This window comes from Coturnix japonica, chromosome 1 (assembly GCF_001577835.2).
Source record: "Coturnix japonica isolate 7356 chromosome 1, Coturnix japonica 2.1, whole genome shotgun sequence".
Lineage (NCBI taxonomy): Eukaryota > Metazoa > Chordata > Aves > Galliformes > Phasianidae > Coturnix > Coturnix japonica.
Genome location: NC_029516.1, coordinates 11,955,207 through 11,973,412, shown reverse-complemented (window position 1 = coordinate 11,973,412; position 18,206 = coordinate 11,955,207). Strand labels below are relative to the sequence as shown.

The following is an 18,206-nucleotide window of genomic DNA, read 5'->3' as shown; positions in this document are numbered from 1 at the left end:
GGGGGCACAGGGACTCAGGTGTCGGGGCGGCAGCTGGGGCAGGGTCGGCGGCAGGAGCTGGGCTAGGGATCCCGGAGCAGCGCCAGGGGCCGGAGCCGGGACCCGTAAGGCAGGGACCGGAGACAAACAAAGGGCAGCGACAGCGCCGGGCCGGCAGCCCGCGGCCCCGCAGAGGCAATACCGCACCCCGACGCGCAGAGCGAGGAGCGGGAGGAGCGGGCGGCGCCGGCGGAGGAGGAGAAAGAGGTGGAGGAGGAGGAGGGTCCTTCCCCTCCCTCCCACCCCGACACCGGGGGAAATAAATTATTCCCAGCCCTCGCGCTCCCGGCTCCGAGCCCCGCACCCCGGCAGCGTTAGACGGGGACGGCGGAGCCGCTCGGGGCAGCGCAGCCTTCTGCGGGCGCGGAAGGGCCGCGGTCGCCCTTACCTCGCTCCGCTCCTCTCCGCGCCTCTCCCCGCTCCCCGAACTCCCGCGGGCTCCGTGGGGGGCAGCGCCCGCCCCGTCCCGCCCCGTCCGCCCCTCCCCGCGTCCCGTCCCGTCGCGTCTCGTCCCGTCCAGCGGGGAGCGGAGAGGAGCGGAGCGGCGCGGCGACCCCGCCGTGCCCTGGATGCCCCAGCGGCGCCGGCGGCAGCATCATGGAGCGGCGGCGGGGCGTCCCCGGGGGCTGGCCCTGCCTGCTGGCCGCGCTGGGAGCCCTGTTGGCAGCGGGACGGGCGGCCACCCCCCGAGCCCGCTTCTCGCCCTTCTTCTTCCTCTGCACCCACCACGGCGAGCTGGAGGGGGACGGCGAGCAGGGCGAGGTGCTCATCGCCCTCCACATCGCCGGTAACCCCGCCGCCTACGTGCCCGGCCAGGAGTACCACGGTAAGTGGCTGCCGCGCGTTGAGAGGTACGAGCATCCCCCGGGGGACTATGTAAGCTCCCTCCGCCCTCCGGTCTGTGTAACCGGCATCGGGTCCGGACTCTCCGAAGTTGGTGGCGGTCCGTCTCCTCCCCGCTTCGGGGCCCGGGGAAGGCGCCCCGCTGGGGGTGCCCGGTGCCGCCCGCGGTGCCCGGAGTTGGCCGCGCTCGGGGGATGCGGGAGCCGCGCTCACAGGTGGCTGCGGGGGGTGTATGTGTAGAGGGAGCGGGTCGGGCGGGCAGCACGCCGCAGCACCGGCTCTATGTGGGCATCCCGAGGTGAGAAGAAATGATAGAGCCCCATCGCCGCCTCTTCGTAGGGCAAACTTTCAGGTGCGGAACGTTTCTAATTCATGAGCGCGGAAGGCCGCTCAGAGGTGTACTGGCCGATCCTTCTCCCCCCCTCTTTGCATCCGCCAGAGGTTTTGCGACGCTATGTAATAAGCTCTGATTTGCAATAAACATTAAAAAGTCAGATAAAAGAAAGAAGTAAATATTTACTGAAAGTGTCCTGCTCAGAATAAGACACCGTGGGACGGCCCCTGGCTATGGATGGAGGAGTCGAACTGCTGCCTTTGATGCGTTCCGGCTCAGAATTTAAGTTTAAAGCAAATCAGAGAATCTCGGAGGGATGCGGGTGTTCTGATGGTTTCGTTCCCATTGTAAGGACGGGGAGAACGAACGTCACACACCCGTCCTCACCGGATTAGGAGCGCTGAAGTGTTTCTCTCCGTATAGCCTTTAACAACGCAGTTCGTACAAAATCCATATGAAACTTTGAATAAAAGTGTCGCTATCTGTTTTTGAACGATCCCCGTGTGTAAATTATGTGACCGTCGCTCTCGGTTTCCCCTTAGAGCCCCGTTATCTCTCGGACCGATCGCATTACATCCAACCCGTCCGACCCGAGAGCCTAAAAAACACCCAGTCCCGAATTTCCCTCAGCTTTAAGCTCTGGATTTTTTTTACACCGCGGCTCAGATGCTTAAGCGACAGAATCGCGCTGTGCAGGGAGAGAAGCCGAAGCCCGGTGCGGGGGGACGGCCCCATCCTGGGCACGCAGCGCTCGGGCTCAACTTGGCGCTGATGCGTTGGTGCAGCACGAGGTGTGGGGATACCCTGCCGTGAGCCCGCCCTGCCACAGCCTGTCACGGGAGCTTGTTTTGTCATTCACTGCATTGATGGAACACTTGGCTGTGCCAAAACAAAGGCGGAGGCAATGCCCGCTGGCTCCGTGCGACGTGGGGATGTACCCATGAGCAAAGCGCACTTACTCCGGTAGATACTTTGAAACGTCTCGTCTGAATATCTCCAAACAATTATCGGTGTTAAATGTAGCACCAGTAAACTAAATAAAATTATGACCTGAAAAATAATCCGCAGTAATCCGGGCTGTTCTGTCGTGCAGTTTAATGTTACTGGCAAATCCCAGTCTGCACTGCTTCAGCATTTACTGTTCAAAGCAGCAGGCTTTAAAGGCAGACTTGTGGGGTGGAGTTGCGAACGCAGTACAGGAGCACAGGACAAAGGGAGATGTACAGATGTGCAATGGAAATCCACCTGTACAGAGAGCACATTCTAAGTGTGGGATCCAGCAGGGCTGTTCTGCACTGGCTGCATCTCCCCTCGGTGACAGCAGAACCCACGAGAACCAAATTCAGAGATGAGGGAGTTGGGTGAAACCTCATCTCATAGGGCTGGAAGAGAAGAAATACCAAACGCAGATCAGCTCAGTGTTCTGTTAATTGGTTTACATGCAGAGCTGTGACACTGGCTCACATCTGTCTGCCCAGTGATCCTCTTGCTGCCCTGTGCCCATGAGAGGTCCCCGTGGGGACATGTGGGCATCAGCTGAGAACAGAGCTTCTCCAAGCAGCTTCTCTGTCGTGCTGGGTCCAGCGCTTCACTTCCCTGTGACACTGAACCTCATAAGTAAAGTGAGGACAATGGTATTCCCTACTTTGCATTGTTCAATTGGATACTTTGGGATTTAGCACTTCACCCCTAACCCCTAAAACTGCTCTCAGTTTGTCTGTCTTCCTGTAGTCAATAAATATTTAAACACACGTTGACTGAATAGAGACAGAGCCATGCTGCACGTGAACATGCTTTTTACATACAGGACTGATTAGAAACTGGTAAACAGTTTTATCACCTTTGACAGACTATTCCTTGAATTAGCTTTTTTTTCCCTTTCAAATCTAATTAAGCCCTTGAGCTGGTGAAGCACTTCTGCACTTGCTCAAATCCAAACTGACAAAGTGTGCACTTGTTTAATGCGGGCACCTGCTCAGCTCCCAGCCAAGTGGTGTTGGCGTGCTTGGAGCTGCATCACGGCTCGCTCATAGCTTTGAAGCAATCCCACTTCCTCTTGGGTTTCCCACTGCAATCTACAGAGCAGAAGACCGTTCCTTTAAGCAAAAAATTCACAAATCCATAATCTTCGTGGAAGTTTCTTTTTTGTTGTTGTTGTTTCTTCCCAATCTGTGCTCAGTTTTGGTTGCTCACACCAATTTGCCCTCGGTGCTGTGGGCACATCCCACAGTTTGCAGGCAGTTTTGTACTCTGGAAATACACAAAAAAAGCACATGCAGAAGGATCAACCTGATTGAACACCAAATTTTTACTGCCCATCATTATAGAGAACTTAAAATAAACATTCATATTGGTAGGGTTTAGAACAGTGCAAAGGGATCCTTCACACAGTATTTTTCCTTATCTCTCTCTCAAAAAAGGGTTTTGCTGTCACTGCAAACAGCGCTCTTTTCTCAAGGTTTCTTATTTAGATCTTTTAGGAACAACTTCGGACTCTTTTCCCATGATTGATGTCAAAACTCAGAATTCCAGCCTTAAAATAGTTTTCTTTAATGAGACTTCAGTTCCTATTTTACTCTCCATTGTTCCTATTTTTTCTTTCCAGAACTGATTAACCTTCAGTCCCCAAATGTTATCAGTTCCCATCAATGGCTGTTACTATTCTTGGCCACACTGTATATTGTGTGGAACCACTGCTTGGATAGTTTGCAAAGAAAAAGAAGAAAAGTTTTCAACTATTTTAAGTGGTAATTACACACTCTTCCAGCACTGATAAGAAATTGTTTAAAGTGTGGCCAAGTGCACCTTTGTTACTTAGCCACTGTATGTAAGAAATACAGGTTGTGACTCAGTACCTGTTTTCATTGGGAATGCTGTCATTTTTGATAGCAGGTTGGTCTGGTGGTTATGTGCATGGTAGAGTCTGACTGTTCACAGTAGGAAAAAACAAAAAGCATGTGTCAGAATCTGAGATGAGGGAGGGGGTGAGAGCAAATAACAGGAGTGTAAGAAGTGATGCTGCTTGAGGAACAGAGAAATAGGATTGTAAGAAAGGTCCAGACATTTGGTGATGGCATCTTCTCCATCAGTTAGGCCACAGTGTACAAAGCAAAAGCTTTGTGAGCTTTGTGAGCCACCAGGAGTAAAACGTGGGAAATGTGATGTGTGTTGGTAAAGGAAGAGCATGGTTTGGTCAATGTTTTTCAGCACCATTCTGTGAATTATGTCAGTTCTTGGAAACTTTTGCAGGATATTCCCTCAAAATTGGTCTTGTCTACTTATACCACATCATCATGTTTGTAGCAATGGATACTTCCATTCTTATTTTGTTCTGAATTACAGGACTGTGTAGAAAATTTTGTTCGTAGGATCACAGTTAACTCCTAAAGGATGCTTAAGTTAAAACCCTGAGGTTAGCAATAGGTAGCAACATCAAGGGAGTTATTAAGAATGGGACAGATCCCGGGTTTTCAAGTCTTTTCTTTCCTAATGGGTCTTTAGCAAAATCCTGCAGTGGTATAAAGGTTTCATAACCCATACATTTTTTCTTCTGGAGCACTCAGAGAAAAACCTTCATCCCCCAGTGCCCAAATTGTTCATCCCAGCTGTGCTCCATTCTGCTTAGGATCTTCTTGCATAAACCAGAGCTTGCCAAAGCAGGAATGACTTCTGAATAACGGGGTCTGTTCTCTACGGTTTGCAGTTTGAATATGTCAGATCTGAACCTTATTTATTTAAATCTCGACCTCAGACAACAGGTTCTATTTCTGAAGTTCCTGTCTGGTCCCAGAGTTAAAGTGACAAAAATACAAAAGTTTTATATAGTTGTGCCCTGAAGATCCCTTGACCACAAGCTGATGAAAGATGGTAACCTCAAAAAAAAAAAGGAGACAAAATCAAGGTATTTTCCTAGGAAAGATGTTAAATTTTAATGGGATCAGCTGCCATCGTTCTCATTCCTGGTCCAGATAAGCAGCCAGCAGATGGCTCAACCATAGATATGGTCAGACATGGGATTTATAAGAGGAGGTAATGGCCCACAAAGGCCTCCATGAATCCTTCTTGCAAATTTGCAAAAGAGATGTAATCTCTGCTAAAACCCTTTCCGCCCCCATCGGGAGGCTGCTATCCCCGCAAAGGAAAGTTGATTGCCCCAAATAACAGCAATTGCAGTCAGCACAGTGTGCTGGTCTGACCCACATTTGCCAGGTGACATCTGACTGCAGGACAGAAATGGCACTGTTGGTGTTCTTGGTCTGCATGGGGCAGACTGTGTATTAAAAATTGATCTGGGGATATTGCACGTACTTCCTTCAAGTTTAAAGGATGTAATTTTGAATACATTCAGTTTATCTATGGAATCCATTGCTTAAATCTGTCCACGGTAACAGCTTTTAATTGGATTTTTTAAAAGTTACTTTTTCTATAGTAAGTATAGCAGCTGTAATTATATATATGTATATGTATATTACATTATATCACCCATTCATATTATGTGTATATTTGTATATTTTCAGTATATATAGCAAGATATAAACCCACTTCAGGACCTAAGTTGACCAGTAAACGGTGTATAAGTAGGTTACTGTGCTGTGGCGAAACGTAGCTCATTTCTCTAATCTTTTTGCATTGCCCATTAGACCCAAGCCATGCTGGCTCATCAGGTAGGACAGAATATGACTGCTGGCTGTCAGCATTTCCAGTTTTCCTCTGTTGATCTGGATTTTTAAAGACCACTGCCTTTGAAATAATGTCACACTTCAATACAGCACAGTAATACAGCATTTGCACATGCACTAACTGAGGCATGATTTTCCATCTGATGACAGACCTGGTGGTACAACAGAGATGTGTTCCGACATAAACTTCATTAGCTCTTTGCCTCATGCTTTACAGCTGTGGTTTGGATTTGTCACGAATCTTTGCTGCATAAAGAGGAAAGGGAACGACACTGTCTTACCTCTGAGAACAAGCAACCTTTCCTAGTAGTCCTTGGTTTGAGAATGTCAATAGTCTGTGATGAAAGTTTCAGCCTTTTTAACATGCTTCCTTTCTTTGTGTTAACATTTCCTGCCTTTTCATCTGGCATAAAAAGTGCATGGAGTGCAAACGTGTTTCTGGAATATTTGTGTCATTCCCTTTTTTTTTTTTCCCCCCAGTTGTGAGTGGCCACTGGCATAAACACATGAATTCTTACAATGCAACTTTTAACATCCGTCACGGCCCAAGAATAGATTGCTTGTGGAAGAGGCCTTGGGAAGTTCTTTCCTGATTCCTTCTTGTCAAGCCCGCTGTCTTATCCATTCACCCTTCCCTGGAAAATGAAAGCCCAAGAGTGCGTCACACTGTCAGTGCAATATGGGATGTGCCAAATCAAAAGGTGATGACATTACAGGGGCAGAAACCCCTCTGACCCATCCTAAAGGGCAGATCTCACAGCCCCGAGCTGCTGAAGTTCAGGGAGCATTTGGACAACACTCTCAGACATGGGGTTTGAATTCTGGAAGGTCCTCTGTGGAGCCAGGAGCTGGACTCTGATCCTTGTGTGTGCCTTCCAACTTGAGCTATTCTATGATTCTATATATATGTACATTAACATGGAAAACAGGAGGGGTCTGTGGATGCGAAGGGTCTGTGGAAGTTGCAGGGTACCAGGTGAGGAACTCATAAACTTCCAGTGGCCTATTGCAAAGCAAAGGCTGATTTCCCAAGATCTTTGTAAAGTTCCTTTTCGCAGATTTTGGTAGGGAGCTGGGAACAAAGCAGGCAGTTCCCATCTTCTGTCTAGGCACTTTGATATTAATATTGGTTGTGGCATTTTTACAAGCATTGTGTTGGGGAAAAATCAGTGCAGCTTTTCCAGCTCACGTCTGTTATCTGTGAGAGCCTGGAGTGACAGCAGGCATCAAATCCATCTCCATTCAGATGCAAGCTTCACCCTATATAAAAACAATAACCATAAATAAATAAATAAATAAATAAATAAATAATCTCCACTTCTCTAGACCTTTACATTGGCCTCCTTCATAAAATTATGTGTACTGAAGGTTTCTCTCTGAACTGCACCATTGCTTTGGTGCCCCACATGAGTCCATCCGTGCCAAGGGTGACAAAGTACCTCAGGGTATACCTGGCAATGAGAAGTCTTATTAACAATTCCAGCCTTCCAGGTCTAGGGAGTCACTGGGTGTTGGAAACATTCACAAAGCCATTGCCATGCTCGCTTCTGACAAAGAAGCTTTAGGAGGTGCAAACCTGAAGGAGGTCTGCTCACCATCTCTGACGCATTATTCCTTGTAGCCCCTGGTGGTTGGGGCACTAGCACCCCATGTTTCATTCCCTTCCAGTTCCCAGCCTCTGCTTCATCTGGAAGAGATTTGTGTGTTGATTGCCCACAGGCAGCAGATGTTGGATGCTCCCTGGAAATATGGGGAGACCTTGAACGTTTACATCACAGTGAAGGGGAAGGAAGGAAGAGGGAAAAGAGAGTGCACAACACTCACTGGCCAGAAGGCTTAGAGAAACCTGGGAATATCTTTCCGTAATTGAGAGGGAATTTCTGGCCTCAGCATTCAACACGTCTGGTACAATAACTGTGAGTCACCAAGGACACAATCAGCTGATACCGGCTGAAAATCATTTTTCTATGTATATTGGCCATGCTATTGAAGAGGAATACTTCATGGCAGCACTGGGTTTGCTGTGTGTGTCCTGCCCCTGAGAGCTCTCTCTGTGTGATAAATGTGAGCAATGAGCAGGTGATCAGCCTTTTAACATTTGAAAACAGCAGCACAACCCTCTGTGGCCTCTCCCCATGTCAGGCCCTGGGATGTGAGAAGTCATTCATCACGTCATAGGGCTTGGCAAGGTCTCTTCCATTCGGTTCCACTTTTCCCACTGCTCTCCAGGACAATACAATAGATAGGAAAGAACAAGAAATATAGATAATGTTTATCTTTCTGACTAAACAAGTGGCAGTTTCCAGGCCAGAATAACCTTCCAGTGTTCCTATCTCACAGGGGAAATATGCTGCTAGAGAAAACAAGCCTCCTTCCAGAATTAGACACATTCATCTGGACAAAGGGTGAAATGATTTTCAATACCGTGAACTGCAGAAAGAAACCAAACAGCACCACTGACCCAGACAAAGATCTGGGTCTAACAAAGCACTGCCCAGCAAGTGCTGCAGCAAGCAGGCTTGTTTGTGGGGTGCCAGGTCACAGAGTCACTACTATCAAGTTCTGTAAAAACGCCTTTCTAGTATTTGTGAAAGAAAGGATGTCTGGTTAAATGCTAATGTTCAATGTCTTTGTAGAGTGATTGCTCTGTCTCCAGCCCTCAAATATGGCAGCGTGTAGAGCATCATTCTGGACAGTATCAAGAGCAAAGCCCTCTGGCAAATATGTTTTCCAGTTGTTATTGTTGATTTGCTCATTTGCTTTAAGATGACAATATTGTTTCCATTAGAAACAGGACTTTATAATTTGTTCATCTAGAATTGCCATGTTTGTAATGAGTAAGAAATTCATTTATAATTTGCTTGTGAGGAGGATAAAAACAATGTCACTGAATAGAAATTGGTGAAGAATTTGAAATACTTTGCAGGCGTTTTCAATGCAAACTTTTGATTTTCACTTTGGAAAAGTATTTCAGTTTTGGAACTGACTACGAAAAGGGAAAAAAAGAGAAGTTAACTGAATAATCAGGAAACAAAATGAGAACTTTATGCTTGAACAGTATTCTTTATCTAATATTTCTGTGTTCATTGAAGATTTTCATGTTGACCAAACTGATACTTTAATTTGTATGTGTGTGTGTGTGTGTGTGTGTGTGTGTTAAATGCCCCAATACTTCTCCTTTTATGTTAGCTGATCTTTTTCTTTCTTTTTCTTTTCATTTTGGTCACTGAACCAAAAATCGAATAGTTTTACTTTTGACAAGTTGACCATTTAATTTCCGGCCACTGAACAGATTTGATTCAAACAAGTAACCCTCATGACTCCTCTCACATTTGTTCCCAAAATAAATAACAGAATAATAATTAGCTCTTCAAGGCACCAAAGTGCAGCTGGTAGGAATACTGCCATTTCCAAGGTAACAAACTCTTGTTTACTGTAATGATACCTGCAGTTGCTATGGGGCTTGTGATGCATACACTGACCACATTTTCCTTTACATTCAGCCATTGTTCAGTTTTCTTCCTCAGCAGAAATCTTCCCCAGTTCAGTCTTTTGGTAAATAAAAAGCCTTAGAGGAGATCTATCACTTTGCTCCTTCTGGATTTCTACATTTAGAGGACATTTCTGCTTACGAACTTGAAAAACTCTTACAGTGTATCTACAGAACAAGAATCCATTTAACTAGATAAATAGACCTCCATGTCTCTAAAATTACCATTTTCTTTCTTCCCAAGGAATGATATTTACAGAGCTGCCCATCTCAAACAGGGGAAAACTGTTCAGAGCAGAGATAGAAATTGGCATTGAGAACTGCAGGCTCATCTCATTAAGGGAAATCATCTTTAATGTTCTTCATTAACCTGTTTTTCCTTCAACATATTGCTAGTGTGGGGTGAAAATTACGTCATTGTACTGGGGCTGTGATGTTTGCAGAAATTGCCTCAGCCAGAGGAGGTGAAAAGGTGTGGGTTTGGCCTGGTCCCTCTCCAGCCTCTGGCAGCCCAGATTACTTCATTAAGCATCTGTGGACCTTCCCATTCAAGGCAATGGAAGTTTTGTTTCATCAAGTGGCAGCAGATGTTAGCAAGCTTTCACACCATTCATCACTGAGGGAAAGCCAATGATATGGCATCTGGCTACTTTCTTAGTACAGATCATCTTTGTAAAAGTCCAAACTGTAATTGAGCAGAGGCACATTGGCTACTCCTCTTTTGGGTCTTTGCCTAAAAACCCAACGCCCAACTTTCCCCAGCCTCCTGTTTATTTCCCACTTGGTGATATCGGAGAGCAAATTCTTCTGCTATTTGCAGCAATTTTCTTCCAGGGAAAAAACAAAACAAAACAAAAACCACTGAAAAATTAGTTGCAGTGCAGTACATTTCCTGATGGGACATCAGTAACTGCTAAGAATCACTGCTGGGTTCTCAGTAGTGAACTGCTCCACAACTATTGACCTTTCATTACAGATTTACAGAGCATGCACTTATTACACTTACCAAATATACTTCAGTGGCAAATAGTCAGAAACAGGGAATATGTATTTACGTATGGTTTGTTGGGGATTGTTTCTCTAGAAACTGCTGCTTCAGGATGAGGCTGAGCCCAGGTTTCTGCTACAGAAAGGTGGAGGCAAAAGGGATAACCAAGTGCAACAAAGCTCAACATACATGCTGGTGTTTGCAGTCTTCCTTGTCTAGCCCTGACTTTGTTTCACCACTCTACTACCATCAGCCTCCACAACTGATATGGAAGTTTCTGCCTTTGTTGTAGTTTTCCTTTGTAAATGAAAGGTGTGCTCCTGGTTTTCTGAGGAAAAAGAAAAGCATGGCTTTTAGGGTAATGACTCTGATTTCATCCCATTCCAGGAAAGCCACTTTGGGCCTTCAGTGTTGTAAATTAATATCATTAAAATTTTAATCTAGATTTGTTAAGCAAGGCGTAAAAATAATGGATTATTGAATCTGCCCCAAGAAGCCTAGAAAGGGCAATTGGGCAAGGGAATGTATTTAGAAGAAAGTCTGCATGTGGGAAACAGTGAGTGCTGACACAATTAACAGACATTGAACAAAATAAGGTTGGGCATTGCTCCGGAAGGAACATTTCTAACACAAAACTCAGTGCAAATACAAGTTCATTTTTACTCAGGGCAGTTTAGCCAGTGTCATGTCTGTACAGACAAAGAGAACTTTACAAATGTATGTGTGATATTTACAGATAAAGTGAAAAGGGACTGAGCCCCTGCTTTAAAGATGCACAACACGCTGATTCTGAGCTGACTGGATTCTTCCCTGTGCCCTGGCAGCCCAAAGGGCCGATGATACCCTGGGGTGCAGCAGGCAAGGGGACACTGCCAGCAGGTGAGGGGAGGCCTCGTCCTACTCTGCTCTGTGCTGTGCAGCCTCACCTCCTGCACTGGGTGCAGTGTGGGTGCCACAACATCAGAGGGACATAAAGTTATTAGACAGCATCCAAACGAGGGATATGAAGAGGGGGAAGGTTCTGGAGGACAAGGCGTTAGGAGCAGCAGAGGTCCCTGTGTTTGCTCAGTGCAAAATAGAGGAGCTGAGGGGAGGCCTCATGGTGGCTGCAGCTCCTCACAGGGAGTGGAGGGCAGTGCTGAGCTCTGCTCTGTGTGACAGCGACAGGGCCCTTGCAGTGGAAATGTTAAGTCACGGCTTGAAGCAGCGATGGAGCACCTGGTGGGAAGGCAGGGCCAACCCAGGGGAGCTCAGGTGCATGCAGCGCACTGAGTGACCTGAAAGGGTGGAGCCAGAATCCACCCCTTCCCAGAGCACTGTGCATCAGTTTAAAGAGAGATCAGGGCCTTTGTAATGAGCAGGACCAGAACAGTTGGCCTTTATAGTCGCTGATGTTACCTGCTGCTTCCTTACACAGGTATGTCTAGTTGAGACAAAGTACAAATGAATGTAAATACCACATCACATTTCCTCTATTGCTCCTGAGCAATTTGGGGGTGTTTACATGTAATCAAAGCATGACAACATGATAATAAGTTGTTTGACCCTTCTTTTGGTTACGCATTTAAGGGCATATTGTATGATCCCCTTTGTTATGTATCTGGATCTTTTGTTGATTCTTGATTTTCTTTTTTTTTTTTTTTACTTTGTAGGCAATCAGATTGATGCTGGAATAAATAGTTACTTACATGTGTTGGGTGACTGATATTTACTGGGTTTTTCCAAATAGGAGGAAAGGGCAAACGAGGAACTACATGTGAGTGAGGTGGCAGAAATCTTCATATATATTTCAGGATTGTGGGTATTTGGCGGTTATTTATTATACTTACTGTCTGTATGATGGCAAAGCCTGACATAATTCCTGTCATATGCCAGAAGCCTGGTGTTTGGAAAATCTCCCCCCCGATATCTCCCAGCAAGAGCTCATTTTTGTGGCTTAGTCCTGGCTTAAGTTTTCTATCAGCAGGGTCACCTTTTATGTGTTGTGTAGCTGTTAATATGTGGGGAACTAGGAAATGCTGGGAGAACTCTCATTTCTGCTTAGAGGAAAGAGATCCCTGTGTTACACGTAAATATAAACTTCCTTAAAGGAAACAAAGTCTCATTTTAACTTTCCAAGAATACAGAGCTGTTGAGGAATGTGAACAGAATTTGAGGTTCTGTGACTCGTCCTGAACAGGAATATCTTTTGTTGAACATGTAGCATGCAAAATCCTGTGCCGTTAAAAAAAAAATCTATGGGCTGGAATATCTTTGGAGGGACGCAGAGGAAGAGAGCAGCATTGCTCAGAATTGAAGTAGGGTTTTTACATACTATAAATATCTTGCAACTGTGTGATTTGCTTTTAAATAAAATGAAGCTGCTCACTGCCTCTGCAAAAATGAATTGGGGAAAGGGATTTATCCAGGGTAATTCAGTCAGATGAATGGAGATATGTCCGTCACCACCAACGTGACAGTTATTCCTTCTAAATATAAACTTATAATATTATGTATTAGAAGCTTGATTATACTGTTAAGAAGATTAGAACATTTAAACAGAAAATAGCGGCTTATGTGCCCTAAATGTAAAACCAAAAGTAGAGGTTACATATACGGTGATATCACATTATTCAGTACTTCTGAACAACATATATTCCCCAGGAAAATACCTGTAAGGAGTAATTAATGTATGCTGCCTCTGGAGATAGATGAAGTGCTCTTTCTAAGTAGTAATTTAACGTATGCATGTATTAATTTCAGCATATTTTGGTGTGTTTGTTGGAGTAGGCATGGTGATTACATGCAACCATGTTCTGTGGGTTACCCATTCTCTGTGAAATGTTTGGGCTATCTATAAACTGTGGGGAATATGGTACAACTATTAAAACATGACAGAAGGGGGGGAAATGGCTGATGATGCTTTTGTGTTTTTTCTGTGAGATGGATATATGAATTTAAAATCTTCAACTCCTCTTAAAGATTTCAGTGTCTTACTGACTTACACAGCGCTGTCTCTAAGGACATGGCTGATTCTTTTGAAGGTATTGAATTTATGACATTGAATTTAAGACTTTTGTGCTCATGTCATGAAGCTTGTTAGGTAGTGTTTAACATGTCTCCTTTTTCATCTCTATTTTTTTGAAATTCTTATTCTTTATATGCTATTAGTTCTTCTCAGTGAAAGATTTATAGCAAAGATGGGGGAAGACTTGATCCTTTTTCAGTTATCTTCCTGATGGATAGCACTCCTTGATTTCCTTTTATACACATCTCAAATTAGATATTCTGCACCTTAATCATAACACCATCTTACTTATTTGATCTTTTAAGGGTGAAAGCATTACGATTATAAATCAACTTAGAAATATTATCAGATGTTCTGCCTCTGGGCTTGTCTTTGTTTCCTTCTCCAGTCTTGCTCCCTGGGTAAGGCCTGAATAGAGAAGAAAAGTCTTTTAATTGCACCCAGCTAAGGATCTTGAATTGAAAATTGCTGGGCTGCCCAAGACAGAGCAAGTGTTAACAGCTCTATCCCTCATGTGGACTGGGCTTGGGCTGATTCTACTAGAGCCTGCTGCTGTACCAGTGGTGCACCATGCCACTCAAGCTTCAAAACTGTGGGTAGATCCAAATAAAATGTTTGTGATTAGGAGAACAAATAAAGGATATACAAATGCCAGCGTATTTTGGGTGCCTGAGTCATGGGTAGTGTGTCCACCACTGGTGTTCCTCTCTGGGAGGAGAAGTCCCAGTGCACTGCCCACCTAAATTCTTCAAACCTGTACCTGCTAAAATGCTTTTTACATTTTTTAATTTTTTTTTAATTAACCTTGCTAACTTTTACATATCTACAACAGCTTCTATCCTTTAGATGTCTAAATTCCCCCTGTTCATATGATTAGGTCTTCTGCATAGTAGTGTCCGTAATATTAAAACATCTGTTTGTGTACTTATTGCTTCTGTTTCTTTATTGCTGTTTTTGTTGGCATAGCAAGGCACTGTAGACTAATATGCTAAATATTCTTTACATTGCTGTAGCATGGTTGCCTTTTCTGCTCACTTATGCTTGAAAATCAAGTTATTTTCCCTGAAACAAATGTAGGTGAACAGGCTCTTTTCTGAGGCATTCCAATTACATTGTTGGCCCTGCTCCCTTTTGAGCATATTGGTTAGCTTCAGTCAGTCCTAACATAAAGATGCTAAATACCTGAAAGCTTGATGGAAATAATGAGCTAGAGATCATCAGAAGTCAATGACTTTTAATCTAAAAGCTGGTCTAGTGTAGTGTTATGCTTTGCTCTACACTAGTCTATTTAAATATTAGGTGATTTGTTTTTATATTTTCATTTCTTCTCTGTGGGAATTACAAGGATTTTAATGTAGCACAGAAGATCTTCAAATTAGGAGAGTTCATTTGAAGAAGAGCATCTCTTAAATTTTTTAAAACACAAAGCAATTTGTTTGTGACTATAATTGATGACGTGCTCGTGAATCCCTGGAGTTAAATAAAGTGAAACAGGTAAACAAAGTACTTTGTCTTGCTCGTATGTGTTGTCCTAATAAGAAAAGTCAAATGTGCTTGCAAAGCAATTCATTTTCTATTAGTTCCACATGTAGAGACACTTGAGTGGTAATGCTTAAATTTTATGCATCTCTCTGGTATCAATTTACACTTAATTTCTGCATGACTTTTGCATTGGAGTCGTATTTTTGTGCTGGTTGAAATGGGATTGTGACTCTGATGAGTGAAATGTTAGCACAGTAGTCCTGTAGAGCTGGAGACTTGGCCTTAAGCTGAGTCTTTTTGGTATGAAGGAAACTTGGGCTCTCTTACAATTGTAGGAAAGTGTTCATAGGCAAAAGCAGTGATATCATGGAAGAACTCTGGCTTAGGTAGCATTTAATAGTTTCGAGTTCAGGCTGATCGAGATGCCACTTATCAATTTATCTTCCTGCAATCTGCCTGCCCTCCGCCAACCGCTGGCGTGTGATTAATTGACTGACACAAAGTCTGTTATTTACATTGCAGATATATTGTAAGTAGACTCCAGGTGAAGCTCACAGCACGCTGCATATTTACCACCATATGTTCAGGAGGTTGTGAACAGAAAAAAGTAAGTCTAAAGCCAGAGGAGGTAGTAGAGGACACAATAGAAAAGCTAATTATGAAAGCCTTCAAAAGCAGTCCATGCTTCACTGTTTGATGTCTCAGTATGTAATTACAGAGAACCAGGAAATAGAGAAGATAATAAAAAGAAGATAATAAAGGTAAGATATAAAAAACAGGGCATGGCAGTTTGTGAGAGAAGAGGAAAATGGAGCTCTTCACCCATTTCTCCTTTAGCTGTGGATGTCTGCGGGAAGATGGAATAGGCAGCCATCCAAGACCACAACAGGGGGAGGTGGGAGCTCAGGGTGAAGGCAGCCCTTGTCAGACCCTTTTTTCTGGTGTAAACTAGCATTACACTCTCCCAAGGGGGCTCTGCATCAGATGGGATAGACAGGAATGAAATCCTGCAGGTAGCAGCCATTTCACCCCAATGGGCAAGCAGTAGGTCTGTCCTTTTAAGCAAGGATAGCATGGGATGAAGTTACCTCTTGGGATGCCACCCTAATTTTTAAATCCTGCTGTGGGCTGTCTGTGTGAGTATAAATCCTCTGTGTGTACCTATGTTATGCCACTCTAGCCCTCACATATATATATTTTTTTTCCTCACTGTGAATGTCACTTCTGATCTAGACTCCCTCTGTGGGGATCTGTGTCTCCTATTGTTTTGAACAGTGGCCAATGAAAGAAATTTAGTGTTATAATTTTAGATAATGGAGAAAAATATGTAACTACAACTCAGCTTCAAACCTACAGGCGTATTACATCAACCTTTTTTTAGAAAAATAGAGGCGACCCATAATTCCATTAACTACACATGCAGCAGAGAGCTGGAGTGTGGGGCAGGCAGCCAGGCTCTGGGAATGCTGGTTTGCATTTTGCTGCAGTGCCTGGAGGGATGAAATTTCTGCTTGCACCTCAAAGGGCCTTCCCTACCACACAGCTCAATTATTTGGACAGTAAGCTGATTAGAGGATTTGAAACCAATCAGCCAAAAATGGTTGATGTAAGCCTCCAAATGACGCATCAACTTATTCTCAATGAGAGCTGAGTGCAAAGAGGAGATAATTTCAAATAACAGTCATATGAAAGTGTTTCAGGATGTCTTGAGGAGGTGCTTTGGAACCGCTGGCAGAGCAGTTGGCAAATTGATCTTTAATTCTTAATGTCTGGTAATTACCTTTATGTCCATTCAAGCTGATGGTGGGGATCAAATGGATGCAGACTTCGTCTTGGGTGCTCGTTCTCTGCCCTGCCCAGCTCCATATGGGAGGTGGAAAAGTTCTTCAGTTGAGAGGTGAGGAAAAGGGGAAGATGTCATCTCTTTGAATCAACTACTTGGAAAAGGTACCACGGAATCTGGATACTTAGAGTAGCTACTCATCTTTTCCCTATATTCTATTCATCTGATTCCTATGAAGAAACACCCAAAAAATTCCAAATTCCCTCATCAAAACATAATTCTTTGAAAATTTCAGTCTCCTCCAGCCTGACTTTGTGCGAGTTGCTTACACAGGTCTGGCCTTGGGGTCAAATGAGCATTGTGGGCTGAGAATCTGTGTGAAGGGCTTCAGGGAGTTGCAGTACCAGCAACGCCTGACAGAGTGTGCATTTGAGGGGGCATCCCTAGAGAGGCTTGTTTTCTTTATACCTGTGTACAGGCAGGAATCTTCTGTTTACATAAGTAAGCTTATCTATATATTTATTTAGGGAGTTTTCTTTTGTGATATCTCCCCTGCTGCTTGCGGCTCTTCTATCTGAAGGAGGAGAAAAGCAGATTAAACACTGCAAATGAGATGAAAATCATATGACTCACTTTGATATCAGACTGAAACCTCTGCTCTGGAGAAACCTCAATCTACAGCTAAAACCTGTGTGGGCTTTACCTGCTCACTCTTTCACACTTTCCTCACACTTGCTTTTTCTTTTATTCCAATCCCCACTTCTTGGTGAAATGAGTTTTACCTGCTTCTAATCTTATCGTTACTATTATTGATATTGTTATAGTCCATGTTTCTCTTGATAGTTTTATGTATGATTTTCATATCTATGTAGGATAGTGAGTTCTGAAGTGGTTATGTCAAGATAAAAGTAATTGGCTTTGTTGTGTATCGGTTTCTAGGTTATTTGTAGTGAAGTACCTTCACTTTCCAAATCATAGCTATAAGGAAAGTAGGTGGCCTCTAACACTTGAGATAGTTACCTGCACTATGGACACTGGACTGGAGGAATGCTTTGAAGGTTTCTGTTGGCAATAGTTTTGTGTTTTATAATGATGTGAAACCTGGCAGGAAATGAAACTTCCCAGCCCCATTTGTGAAGCCATCTGTACTTCCTGAAAAAGAGAGTTTCCTCTTACCAGCAGAAAGAAAGACTGCTTCCCTCTCCAAGTAGTTCATTGAGCAAATTGAGTACAAAGTATCCTAGAATCATAGAATGGCCTGGGTTGAAAAGGATCACAATGATTATCTTGTTTCAACCCCCCTGCTATGTGCAGGGTCACCAGCCACCAGACCAGGCTGCCTGGAGCCACATCCAGCCTGGCCTTGAATGCCTCCAGGGATGGGGCATCCATAACCTCCTTGGGCAACCTGTTCCAGTGCATCACCACCCCCTGTGTGGAAAAACTTCCTCCTAATATCTAACGTAGTAATCTTATTTGTCTTTTTACATGGAAGTGAGATGCATACAGCACAAAGTATTCTTTGCTTAAATGTCTCCTCTTAAATCAAGGAGAGCAGAGT

At 44.1% G+C, this 18,206-nt stretch overlaps 1 protein-coding gene across 3 annotated transcripts in view; it reads left to right on the top strand.

Moving 5' to 3' along the window:
- Positions 1-517: 517 nt before the first annotated feature.
- RELN (reelin) overlaps positions 518-18,206 on the top strand; it is a 251,068-nt gene continuing 233,379 nt past the window's right edge. For 2 of the 3 annotated variants that reach the window (XM_015884323.2, XM_015884245.2), the window contains exon 1: positions 519-865. In XM_015884323.2, the coding sequence (XP_015739809.1) occupies positions 637-865 (229 nt within the window). In that variant the 5' untranslated portion in view covers positions 519-636. Of the gene's footprint in view, positions 866-18,206 lie in introns of all 3 variants that reach the window. The other variant, XM_032442336.1, reaches the window with a different exon arrangement.